General features: G+C 39.2%; 1 protein-coding gene across 8 annotated transcripts in view; it reads right to left on the bottom strand.

Annotated features, from left to right (window-relative positions):
- Positions 1 to 13,846, bottom strand: part of LOC139452206 (nucleolysin TIAR-like) — a 218,281-nt gene that overhangs the window by 86,865 nt on the left and 117,570 nt on the right. Inside the window, exon 1 of one of the 8 annotated variants that reach the window (XM_071233593.1) lies at positions 9,490 to 9,712. The exons of 6 other annotated variants lie outside the window; for them this stretch is intronic. In XM_071233593.1, coding sequence (XP_071089694.1) covers positions 9,490 to 9,648 — 159 coding nt within the window. In that variant the 5' untranslated portion in view covers positions 9,649 to 9,712. Of the gene's footprint in view, positions 1 to 9,489; positions 9,713 to 13,846 lie in introns of those variants that run through there. One more of the 8 variants, XM_071233592.1, reaches the window with a different exon arrangement.

Below are 13,846 nucleotides of genomic sequence, written 5' to 3'. Positions count from 1 at the left end.
TTTCAAAGCATTTGTTTTCAATTACACTTTTGTTTGGTTATGTCATGCTCTTCATTACCATTAAAACCTTTGTTATCCTTGGTTTCCAACATGTATGTTCCTACGCAAGATCCTGAAGACTGATAACAAACGAGAAGCATGGGATCTTGATCCAAGGTCAGCGTCCTTAGAGTCAACCCCACATGCAGATCAGGTCAGCCTGCCATGCGAAGCAAACAGACATGGTTTCATGCAAGGCTTGTTCTTGGTGTGACTTCACATGCTTAATTTGCAGAACTTCTGTCAGAGCAGTTGAGTATTTGGAAATGACAGAATCTCTTTACTGGAAAGTTGTTTAGCATGGCTGGTTGTGCTTAATGGATCGAAATTGAAGTGAAGGAATTGTGTGTGAGGCCATGAACTAACTTGACCCTCCAATGTTTTAGGCTATTTAGGAGGTAATTTAGACTTAGACGTCAGAGACTGTTGTTTGGGGAATATGATACAGGTGACAAGCTCCTTAAAGTCCTTGACCTTCGGAAACCTGATACATGATGTTTGGGCATGGTTAAAGCCATTTCCTTCAATTCCTTAATTACATTTGTTTGTTTGGTGTGGAAATAATTTCCTGCGAGAAAAAAGAACTGATTCATTCCAAGACACAAAAAACAGAGAACGAATGCCATAATGTCATGACAGCAAGGCTTTAACTTTTTGCAATGTCCTTGTCACTGTCAAATAAAGCCATTTTCCACTTGACTTAAAGGAATCTTACTGTATCAATAATACTAAAACATTATGATGAAAAAATTAATGAAATACGATTCTCAAGATCAATGGACCACTCACTCTACAGGAGAATCCAGTCCTCTAATCAATAGTTTAACATCACTGCATGGCTGCAGCAGGTTACTTTCTCTCCACACTAGTCTGTGTTCAAGTCCTGCAATATTTCCTTTGTCATGGAAGCTACACTGACAGTTTCCATAAATTTTCCGTTTCATTACAGATTCAAAATAACAGACTTGTTCCTCACAGACAAAGACCATGTAGAGAATGAAGCTTTCCGTGCCGGACTGCTAACATTTCAATGGCATCAGGCAAGTACTATTATCAATCTGAGCCGATTATTACAGCCAGTGCAATCAACCTTTAAGATACAAGAACCCCAAAAGCAGCTGAAATTACAGATAATAGAATCCATAAGTAGATTACAGTTAATTGATAAACAGTGATGTGATATGGTTCTTATTCACTGAGCAGAGCACCAGTGAGCAAGGGCCGTGGAATAGGTCAGGAGATAGGAACAGCGCCATAACTCTTCGTTCTAACATAAAAAGGTGGGAATCGCCTAAATAACATCAACATGCACACCTAGGTGCAGTCAATACAGCCCATTATGGGATTCCTCAAATACAAAGGAAATTTCCGTGTTGCTTTTTGTGCAAGAGATCCAGCATGCTTTTTCATTGGGTAATCAATTTTGTGGAATCAATACAGACAAGCAGTTCAATATCCGCTGTTGAGCATGTGCTGTTGTACGACGACGACATGAGCGCATCTCTCTGTTGCACCAAGTGCTTCAGTTCTATGTCACTGCATTGTCTGCACTATCTGGATTTTTCTCAGAAGACATTAGAACAAAGCATCCATCAAGGGCAATTTCTCAGACTCCATACAGTACTGACGACTTGGTCAATGGACCTTTTTTTCCGACCATGTTGTTCTTAGTTTTTCAAGGGAATCTGATCCAGATAATCTTTAACTTCATCTCCATTAATTCCTCCATGAGTTAATAGGCAAAAACAGCCTCACCATCCTCACAGGTGTTAATCATGCACTCCACTGGCTCGGCCACCAACACAGTTGCATGCTCTCCGAATCCTAACCTAATTCCGCTGAATTTTCCTCCCTGGAGTACTAAATTTGAAGGCCCAATGGAATATTTATAGGCCTTCAAATCACCTTAAAGTGAAACTGAATCGAAAATGCTCTCTCAAATTTAACTCAAAATGGTCAGAAGACAGCAATTTCTCAGTCTTAATAACACAAAACCTTTCTGCAGAACGCAAACAAACTATGTAGCATTATCATAACAACAACCAAATCCTCAGGAATATTTTCGGTAAACACCGGCGCCTGTTGGAATCTATGGGGCCATTCTACATGAAAACTGTCATAACAAAAAATTAATCCTGAATTATATTTTTTTTCACACACCACAGACACCAGTTAATAGACAAAATCAGCGAAATGGATGTAATTTAATGGCTTCTTGGGCCACTACAAAGTCGGCCCTTATTACCGTCACACAAAGCTTCCCTGTCAACAAAGATTCCAAGGGAGGTTATTACTTCTCGTCATTTTCACATCGCCCAAACAGGCCACAGATCATACCACTTAAGAAACCAGCTTTTAACCTTTTGAAACGACTCTCAGCTAAAATGGCTGACTAGATTGTGGCCTCTGGATGCAGCCATTTCATGAATGTAGGCAGCTGGGGACACAAACCTTCCTATTACCATAATGAAGAACACTACTACTTGGCTTCATCTCATACGGCAGGTAATATATTGTGAAAACAAGCCAGCTTGCTAAGGTCATGCGGAACAATCGGGGAAAGAAAGTAGTCAAGGTAATATACATTACAGAAACAAAGCAGATCTGGAAGGTTAATTGGTTGTCTGACAAGAAATTGTACAACAACATGGCAATAATGACAAACCTTTGCCATGGCTTTTAGTGTATTATGAAGATCTCGAATCCATGTTTTCTGATATACCTGTAGCTGCCATAACTTCTCATTTTGCACTAGAGATCAGTTAAATGGAAAATAGTCTCACATAAAGTCACTATTTACCATTGTGCACTCAGGGACAAGTGTATGGATTACGTTATTAGCCACAGAAATTGGCACTGGTCCTATAGCCCTTGCCAAACTGCCCAATAGTTAAGGTATCATAGGGACCAGTAGAAATTTGCCGTTTTTTAAAGGGGTTTGCTACATGTTGTCATTAAAAGGACGAGTGGACCAAAAATGTTACTTTTGATCGCTGATTATCTCTGAATGTAACATAACAGTTTAAGTCTACATACACAGATTCGGAAAGAAAACAAACAAACAGTGGTATAAAATAAATCAATAAAAGAAAATGTTCGGTTTCCGTTCCCATTACAGGGAACATATGGAACCATTACATGATGAATTTGCTGTAATTCTAGATCAACAGCTCAAGGGCGGTTTGACCTCAATCACATCATAGTCTCCAGATTTGGGGCCAGACTGCTGTATTTAGAAGCTCTGACCCTGGCTATTTTAGAAAGAGTACCTTGCTGTGAGTGATCATTAATGAACAGTTCATACGCGACAATGCATAATTCTATCATTCATAAACACACATCATACCGTCACAATTATCCAGACCAAGTGGTCCTTGTCTGGAGCCTACGAACTCCACACATTGCATGTGACCAAGTGGTCCTTGTCTGCAGTCTACGTACTCCACACATTGCATGTCTACAAGACATAATATTCTACCATTACAAAGTCTAGCCGAACAAGACAATGGTGCCATGTGACCCCAATCCTGGCAGTATCAGAAATAAATAGTGCTGCCTGGGACACCTCCAGCCTCAACAAAACAACTTGCACCCTTCTGTATGCAAGATCCATAAATGTTTAACGAACATTATATGATGCTTGGAGCTCAATTAACACATCGGATCTGTTTGAGGTTCCATGGCAAGCTTATGCTTGTATCCTATTTCATGACTGGTAGAAATAATTTGCCCTCATTAACAATATTGTATTTTATTCTGGTGAAGCTCCAGCTTATTTGACCTTCATTTTTGTTGAAGACTATCAAATGATCTGCTTTCTTGGCAGTTCTGGTTTCAATTTATAAAGCAATTATCAATTCTGCAGTCATGCAGATGACACAGTTGTTGTTTGATAAACGAGAACCAACAAAGTAAATTAAAGAGTACTTTAGAGATTCAGCGAAGGTAAAACGAACCCTTTTCTTTAAACCATCTGATGTCACAGGCGTACATGTTTTTATATTAATGTGTTTTCAAACAAGTGTACCAGTAAGATAATAAAAAATGTCAGTAGTGTGATGAAAGAACAGAACCATGGATCCAGTTTAAGTGACAATGTTATTATCTTCACAAAAACCATTGCTGCGTTGTTTCCAATTCAGACTGGTGGCTACGAACTAATCTGATATTCAATATAAGTTGGGGAAAAAATCTGGTGGCAACTTTCAGTTAATGTACTAGCAAATTCATGTAGTACAGTATTATCAAAGTTCCTGATTGTTTGTTTTCTGAAACTTAATACATGTACCATAATTTGAAACTGTTTACTTCTTGACCAAGAAATAAGTAACTTGTTTCAGACATTTACCAACATGGTGGACTTTGGATCAACAAAACTTATCAGGATAATTTGAAAAATTGGTTATACCTTACTCTTACAAATATCATGGCAGGGAACACACACAATTATTTCTGCCATATTGTACCCAGAATCAAACCCTGGTCTTTAACATGAAGATCAAACACTTTACCACAAGGCTGCTTGCCCAACAACCCTCTCTCTCTCTCTCTCTCTCTCTCTCTCTCTCTCACTCACACACACACACACACACACACACACACACACACACAGACAGAGGAAGATGATAACTAGACCGCCACTCATAAGTCAAACAGGTTGCTACCCAAGGAGATGGATATCCATGACTTAAAACTTGAAATATAGGTTAAGGTTACTTGAAGAATGACAACCATGTCATCTAAAACTAACTTCTCTATCCCTATTACAATATGGCACTGAAATGTTAAAATGCCATGGCACAGTATCTACCTCAACCTGACTCTATTGATCCTCTCTCCATATGTGATTTATAAATCCTGGGCTGTAGATTTCTGATCGATGGAATCAAAACTAATTGAAAGAGTCTCTTAAACATATCAAAGACATCTCAAGGCTTCATAATTCTTTTTAGACATTTTGGTTTCTTTGACATATAAGCCTGCACTGTCCTACTATAGACCTGCTCAGTCTCAGGTTATCGTATATCATTGTCATCCTATATTGTCTGAACTATATCAAGGTACAAGGTCTGCTGTGACATGCTCGTTTCATCGCAGAATCTTCCCTTGCCTCTTCCATCATGTTTTTTGTCCTAAGAGCCCCGATTTGACAAGACCTACAAAAATAGTCTGATCATTGGCAGCAATGTCAGGGACCCATTCTTCTTCTACTCAGGTTATTATATTTCTCATCTTGACAAGACTAAGGAAAGTACGGGGCACAACCTTGCCATGAAATCGGACGAATGAGGATTTGTTAGAAGGTTCAAAGACCTTGGCAGCCATTTGATCTCGATGGTGGGCCTTCTCCCATCACTGCCACCAATGCAGATTGCAGATGAGGCAAGTCTGATGGCCATTCTTTGGAGTGTCCAGCATCGCAATGATGTCTCCTCCACCTACAGGGTGGCATCTCCTCCATCAAATGGGTCCCCATGTCACAGTTCAGACCTCAAGATGCTCCTGGTCCAGCTGGAGTGATGGGACCCAGTCCAGTCTCCAACACCAGCCTATTACCTAGTTTGATTGGCCACCAGGGTCCATTTGTTCGCCTATTGAGGCATCTGCTCAAAATAAACCCCATCAGCATGAAAAAGCACATCTCAATAGTGTGAAGGGAATCAACCCAATTTTCTAACTTTGAGATAGTTTCATCAGTGTTGCATTAGCTGGGAAGCGGGAAGGGAAAAAAAATAATCAATGAGATGGTCTGCTTGTAACAACAAACCTAGGAGCATCCAGCACGAAGGAAATTGTGTTACCTGCTTTAGTTGGGGGGTTAAATTGCAGGAAATTTGAAATCGGACTTTTAAAAGAGTGTATTACTAAGCACTGGTTGACAAGGTGGATAAAGCATCATTTGGGTCTACAGTAACAGGAGGCATTGATGTATTCATTAAAGCCATCCTTCCCGAAGCAAGAGGGAATTCAATTAGTATGGCAGTACAAACTCCTAGCTCCTTGATGAACCTAAGCCCAATCCAGACAGTGAATATTTCATAGGAAACCCTTGTTCCTCGTGATAGTCCTCCGAAGGTGACAAATTATTGACTGATGACTACGATCATGCCATGATGCAATGATGCTCCCATCCAATTACTGATGGTGTACTGACAGCAACAAAAACAATGCCGGAGCTGTCAAACTGAGCCATATACACTTCATGCGCAAATATTTATCATTAGTGACTTCATCAGGCTAAGGTAATCAGGCAAGTGCAGACATAGCTACCTCGCTGCTGTCTAATTGATGAAGGGAGGAGAAATTATAGTGCCGTGGAAATCAATTGAATAACACTCTGGGATATTTTTAGGCACACATCGTAGATATGAAAGTTAGTTTTACCATGGTTCAAATCAAATATGAGTAATTCACAAAAAAATGCTTTGCGAAAAATGATTTGGAAACTAACATAATATTCAATTTGTCTGGTGAATTTTTTTATTATCAAATCATATTACCATTTGGGAAAATAAACACGAAAAAGTGTTCAGCTTCTGAAATGTAATTTTTGAATTTATCATTTGAAAAAAGCTGCTCTGATTGGATCCAAATTTCTTGCTCACCGAGTAACACGCCGAAATAGAACTTACAAGGATGTATCCATGTTGATTTAGATCAAGGAATAAAGTGGTAGTGATACCATTAATACACTTAGCTATATCAACTCCTGCTGGGATAAGAGATACTTTTTATGTACATATGCACATGACAAAACAAATATACACTGATTCATCATCCTATTTTTTCTCCCCAACAACTGCCAATCACTCATTTCACAAATTTCAGATCAATGACACACAAGTCCTTCAAAAGCAATAAGTAAATCTATTTATGTCATTGGGGCCATGTCAAAACCATTCACAAATGCTACCACTTGCTGATGTCGAATATGTGACCAAATCATGTATTGTTGGTGAGTTAGTGAGTTGGATTTTACGCCACTTTTTTTGCAATACTCCTGGAGTATCACTCCTCATGGTCTTCACCAATTTAACGATGTGGGGAATCGAACCCAGGTCTTTGGCATGGCAAGTGAATGCTTAACCACGAGGCTACCACACTTCCCCCTTACAAATCTTAGGAAAACCTAATATCTATAATTCAACATAATGTACGCCGACTAAGGAAGTAATTAACCTTGCTTGCACATTTCAACAAAATGGAACCAAAACTATAAGTAACAAAACTTGAAACATCAATAAATATATAACGTCAACACCAGAGAATGAAAATTTCGATTATCCGCACATACAGATTCAATTGGGCGTAAAAGGCAGAATAGCAGTGTAAATCAGTGATGACACCAGGTGTTCGCAAAAATATTAAAGTTTGTAAATATGTGTCTGTATTATGACAATACAACAGAGACACACCCTTCACCATCAGGGAATCAGGTGAGCTAACTCATCAGCGCCTGACAGAATCTTCCAGAGCAAAATAATAATCAATATGACAATGAATACATCACTCCTGATTCAACCATAAAGACCCTTCAGGAAATAAGTTCTTAGTCGCACTATTGATATATTGAACAACAGACGTACATAGATTTATTAAAAAAATGTAATACAGAACGTAACACTCCATGATCAAACCTTCTAACAGGCTCTTTCCATTAAATACCTGGTCATATTTGAACTGTTAGCCAATATATTTGATCCAATCACACATGCTTACAATGAAGCAACGTAAAACTGTCATTCTTCTTGTAAGCAAAGCACATCAAAGACAGAAACGTCTTGGAAGCTTCTACTGCGAGACACTGCTGCAACATGAGTTCTTCAATCCTTCTCGTCCAAACATTTTGCCGTGAGACAAAATACACATTCATTAGAGGCTACTTGAGCTTTTGTTTACAGTACCCAGCTCAAGGTGTAAGAAAATCAACAATCTTAATGTCAGATACTTTTAGTACTTTCCTTCAACATGTTTAGTGATAAAACAGGCTTTGTTTATTTGGACGTTTTTGTGCAACGGTTGTTGGAAACCATGCAATGGCTGAGGCAAGAGGAAGGAAAGGAGGGATTGTGTTAGTCTATTCTTAGTAGATTTAAGTTTTATTTTTATCAAATGTATAGGAGATGAACAAAAGAATGTAAGAATAAATAAATGAACCAGAAATGAAGGAGAAAAGGAAAGACAAAATATGAAAGGAATAAACGAATGATGGAATAAACAAACCACCAATGAATGAAGGAATAAACGAACCACCAATGAATGAAGGAATAAACGAACCATCAATGAATGAAGGAATAAAAAAACAAAATCGATGGAAAGGAATAAATAAACCACAAACAATAGAAAGGAATACATAAACCATCAGTGAAGGAAGGAAGAGTGAGTTAGAGTGTATGGTTTTATGACGTTCTTAGCAATGTTTCAGCAATATCAGGGCTCGGGACACCAGAAATGGGCTTCCCATGTGGGGAATAGAACCTGGGCCTCAAATGACGAGCGAACGCTTTAACCACCAGGCTACGTCAAAACCCGAATGAAGGAATGAATGAACCACAAATGAAGGAAGACATAAACATATCAATATAAATGAAGGACCACAAACAAATCAAGGGATAAATAAGCCAATGATTGAAGAATCTATCAACTACCAATGAAAAATTAATTAATCCACAATCGAAGGATAAATGACCCTCAAATGAATGAATAATGAACAAACGAATTGTCCCTGAACGTGTATGTATTATATAGTCCTTGTGTCTCTACAACCATTTATCAAGTAAGACAGCCATATCAGATATATCTACACAGGTATTCAGAAAATGAATAGCTGTAAGAAAATCCCTTGTCCCCTGCAGTTTAAATAGCTCAGCTGTGAAAGAAGCAATGTCATTTTCCTATAGGTAATGATCACAGAACCTCGGTATAGGAAATCAGAGACTCAATCAAAAGCAAGCAACAGGTTTCAACTTCTCACACATTGCTTCAGCCATCAGATAGACATTCCTTTACACAACACAACCTCATTCAGGCAATGGAGTGCCGTTATTTTCCCCACTATCACTCATTTCAAAAGGATGTCAATCGACGCACAAGATCAACCGTTGCTCAGAAAATGGGAAATTATTAGATTCAATTACAGAGGATAGAGATTCAACGAGCAAGAGGTCTCTTACAGCTAAGCAACTGTCTTGAGCCAGCATTCATGTGTGACGATAAGCGACACACAAAGCCTTTTCAACTTTCCCTTTAGGGAAAGAAACGGGACAAGCTGTTCTTGAGTACACAATAACAATGGCAAACCAGAGCTGTCCATTCATGTTTCTCTCATTCACTGGGTGAATGGTGTTCCGCTGGCAGGGGTCATGAGGTGGGGTGTGTGTCCTACACCGTGTGCCATGTCGACACATGGGGTGCGGAGACGGAAGAGAGAGACAGACAGACAGAGCTTACCGGTGGCGTCTGGGTGGCAGTTTCCATAAGCATTGGGGATTGGAGATGGGTGGGCACCGGTAGCCTCACTGGTGTCAGAAGTACAGATCCCGGACTACGGACTACACTGACCAGAGAAACGGGCGAGCAAGGATCCGATACTCCAATATGAAAATACATAAATTATTTAGCACGGAGCATACACAGCGAGAACCGACGCTAGCTACATCAATAGAGGAAAGAGAGCAGTGAACAGAATACGATTGGCCTGGCCGTTCTACTAGTTGATTGCACGTTGGTTTCACAGCAATCATCGTTTCCACCCAGCTCTCATTAATGGTTTGTGCAAGTCCCCCGGGAGGTGACAGCCACCGCGGTCCATTCCAAAGGCTTATTGGCAGATGCAACAACGGGCTGGTAGCTGGAGATCAGCCAAACTTACGCTGATGGATAGAACCTGAATGCAAATTGGGAGCATACATTATTAATACCCAACTCTTTTCCCTTTGATGGCATGCTACTGTTGTTTGATAGCAGAGCAGAGGGAGAATGGGAAGAGAGGGCAGGGTGATGAAGGAGGGAGGGACTGGAAGAGGAGGATGGAAGGAGGAAGGGAGGAGGGATGAACTAAGAAGGATGGACCTAACAAGAACAGCTTCCTCGGTCGTGTCCAAACTGTTCTCGAGGGTGGATGGGAAGATGAATGTCATCGTGGGTGGAACAGTGGCTGCTTGGAGGAAACAAATGCTTCTTGAACCAAAGTTGTTGTAGACGATCTGAGTGTTTTAAATACTCACAAAATCATTTTGAGAGCAGATCCAGCCTGCCTTTCATGTTGTGAGGGTTTCAAAGGCATTTTGTTGATACTTAATGAACTCTCATAAAACTTGTTAAAAGGCATTATCACTGAGTGTGATATGATATCGCCTGAACCATTTCTTAACAACCATATAATCTAATTTTGACATGTTCAAATTCAAATGCAATGACATGCAAGCTTACACAGAACATACCACATTAACACGTCATTAACATGATTCTCTTTTATTTTAACAACTTGTGTTCTATTATGCATGATCAGACCTGGATATCTCATCCAATCTGAAGCAATTTTGTCTGTGAATATCTAATTCCCTGTGGTAACGTGATGTCAGCAAAATACCAACTTGACAAAACTTCCACAAATTGAAAGAGACAGGCCATCCTTGAGAGCTTTCTTCTTCTTCTTTAGGGGATTAAATAACCAAACAAAGACATAAAGGTCAGCAAAATGGACTTGCTGGACACAATAATTATTTACCACCAATAACAATCATCAACAGGAGTATTTCCGAGGCAGCTGATGCTTGCTGCATTTCCTCGGATACTCTGATACTCTGATAGTCCTTAATCACATATCAATTCCTCAGAATTGCCACCCAGACCAAAGTATCTCGGGATCGGATAAACCGTATAAAAAATAGTTTATATGTTTTGGTGTAGATAATTCAGACTTTTTATTGCCACAAATGGATTTCTGTGAAGATGACCATGGAATAACTATGGATATGATCTTAACACCAAACTTGCAGCATCCAAAGGTTAGGCATGGAGGATAAGTGCGGCCTCTGCTCCCACGAGACCCTTTCTAAGTGAACACGCATATAAGACTATTACACATACTATTAACAGACAATGGTGAAGTATGACAGGCAACACTAACCAGCTGTCCCAATCGGCCGCTGGATGACGTCAAGTGTAGGGCTGTGTTGTTCAAAGAGGGTATAGATAAATGCAATCAGAACATCAATACTCAGTGAATCCTATTGAGAGTCCAAACACAATCGGCTGAAAAAAAGTCTGCTCCTTCCTTTGGATATTATTCATCAAGATGCCCCTTTAATTTCATTGCCACTCTACCATTTTGACCAGTTGGAGTTGCACATGTGTTGTTTTAAGTGCATTGGAAAGTTGGCAATTGAATGATGTATTTTGATGCATATGTGATCAGACTTCCAGAGAGTGTCTGATAAGGATATACACATGTACTGTTGAAATTTGTTTTGGCCGAGACACAAACCAGCTACAGATTACTTGTAAAAACAATTTCGAAAAACACTTAAATCTTGGATAGTTTTCCCATATTTCCATTTTTTTATATCACGCCAGACAATATTTTCGTTACCACCTTGTACTACTGAAACATTTAGTGTTTGCAGATAGACAAGAACTCTGTGATGCAAGCCATACCATAAAATATTGTCTGTTGTGAGAATCATGTGTAATTTAGTTCCGGAAACATAAATTTGGTTATTGGTTATATTTTAACGTATAATGTTCACACACCAACATTTTCCAAACAAAAATGTCTTAAATTACTTATCGGCACTGGTCTTGGTCCCATCAGATCTTTTAAGAACCTGATTTAGTGTTCGTTCACCATATTGCCTTCGAGATCATTTCACCCCAGAACGGCCAATTCATCACAAACCGACCCTCACAAACCTTCGAATACAATAATATTATACCATTTCATTTTAGTCCAACCTTAAGATTCTGTCAGCAGAGGGTCATAAAGCATAAAGAAGTGATTTTCGTTGCACATTCCAAGCAATGTTTGAACTCCTGGTCATCAAAATACATCAGGGAATCATGTTTAGGTTGTAAAACCATAAACCACCATGCACCTCCTGTGAGTCAGTGAACCAACACCACATATCTCTCACCTATATTCTGGCATCAAACCTTTCCCTTGATTGAATTGAGGAGAGAGCAGGCACACTACACACTGCCGCGACCTTCAACCATTAATACAACGCCTCAATTTGTTCAACCAGTAGAGACGTCAGCTCCAGCATGTCATATGTGACAAAAAGCACACGATCCAAGGGGATATAATCAAGTACAACGACAACCTACAGAGTTCGTTCTAATTTCATACCACTGCTGTCATGCAAAAAGCAATTCCTCAGTAAATCAGGGAAACGAAAATTGAGAGGCAGGAAATGAACGTGCGCAACCAGAAATTTTAATACAAATGCCAAACAAAAAATAAACCTCTAACTACTTCATGGAGACGCAGGTTTTATCGGTGAAGAAATGGCGGCACTATTCTTCAAGTAATTAAACAGTATTAACATTACTCAAGATGCTTATCTTTAACAAATATGAGATTGCGAAATGTGCGAAGAACTTATATTCCACTTCAAAATGAAAATAGGAACGAGTCATTCTCAGTCAACCATCCAGAATCACAATACCTGCAAACTTATATCAAACGTTGAGTTTATAAGACACAAATCATGAACTTTCTCATACATATCCAGTAAACTACATTCATAACGAACATGCTCACAACGAACTGACAAATATTACAAACTTATTTTTTGGTCCCAACCATTCGCCGCAAATATGCTGTATGCTTATAACGAACTACGGTTATAATGAACTAAAACTAGTGGTCCCTTTGAGTTCATAATAACCATAGTTTACTGTCGCCTTATATTGTTACCATAACGTAACATAACAGCTCCTTTTAAAAAGCTTCACATCGTCTCGCTACAATAATCCCATGTACTGTTTGCTTGTTGTTTAATGACACATTCAGCAACATTCCAGCTATATGACGGCCCTATGTCATGACAATCTGACACCAACTGTCACCTTTGCCACAAGTGCAGTTTTTAAAACTCTCCAGATGCAATAGAAATGACACCGAAATGCTATCAGTGATTATCTGAATGCTGCTTCCACATAGACCAGATCCCAGTATATAGCCATTATTATCACTTAACCGATCCAACTTCAACAAAACTCCACCCACCGCAAAACTAACAGCACCCATATTACTTCAACTGTCTCACTGACTCAATGCCTAATGACCAAAAAACAGTCATTACCAATCACAATGAATGCAAATTTAGGTCGAGAAAATTGACCACCAAAAGTCTGAACTAATTCCTTCCAGAATCATACAAGATAGCATCGGCAATAACAGAAGGCTTGAGAGCTGTCACAGATATCGGTACCGTTAACGAATACTAACAAACACTAAATACTCGTTTGGGACCAAAAAAAGCAACAACCTTCAAATGTCGTGTTTTCTTGATGCATTGTACTGATTTCGAAAATTCTTTCTTTAGCTAACGACCAGAAAAAAGAGCATGAATGACAAAGAAATCTCAACTATTTACCAAATGAGAAAAAAGATTAAGAGCATTTTTTTCAAAAGTAAAGACCAATCTAAAGATAGACCAACGTCTTCTAAAACTGTGAATAAACACACACAAGTGGAAGCTTGGGTTCCGAGGACAAGCGGCAAGGAAACTCCATGGATGGAAGTGATAGTGGAATCACATGTCATCTAAGACAGAGGCAGAATCAACAAGCAGTCATGTTG

This window comes from Haliotis cracherodii, unplaced genomic scaffold (assembly GCF_022045235.1).
Source record: "Haliotis cracherodii isolate W230 unplaced genomic scaffold, xgHalCrac1.p SCAF_9, whole genome shotgun sequence".
Lineage (NCBI taxonomy): Eukaryota > Metazoa > Mollusca > Gastropoda > Lepetellida > Haliotidae > Haliotis > Haliotis cracherodii.
This window is presented reverse-complemented; position numbering and strand designations above follow the sequence as displayed.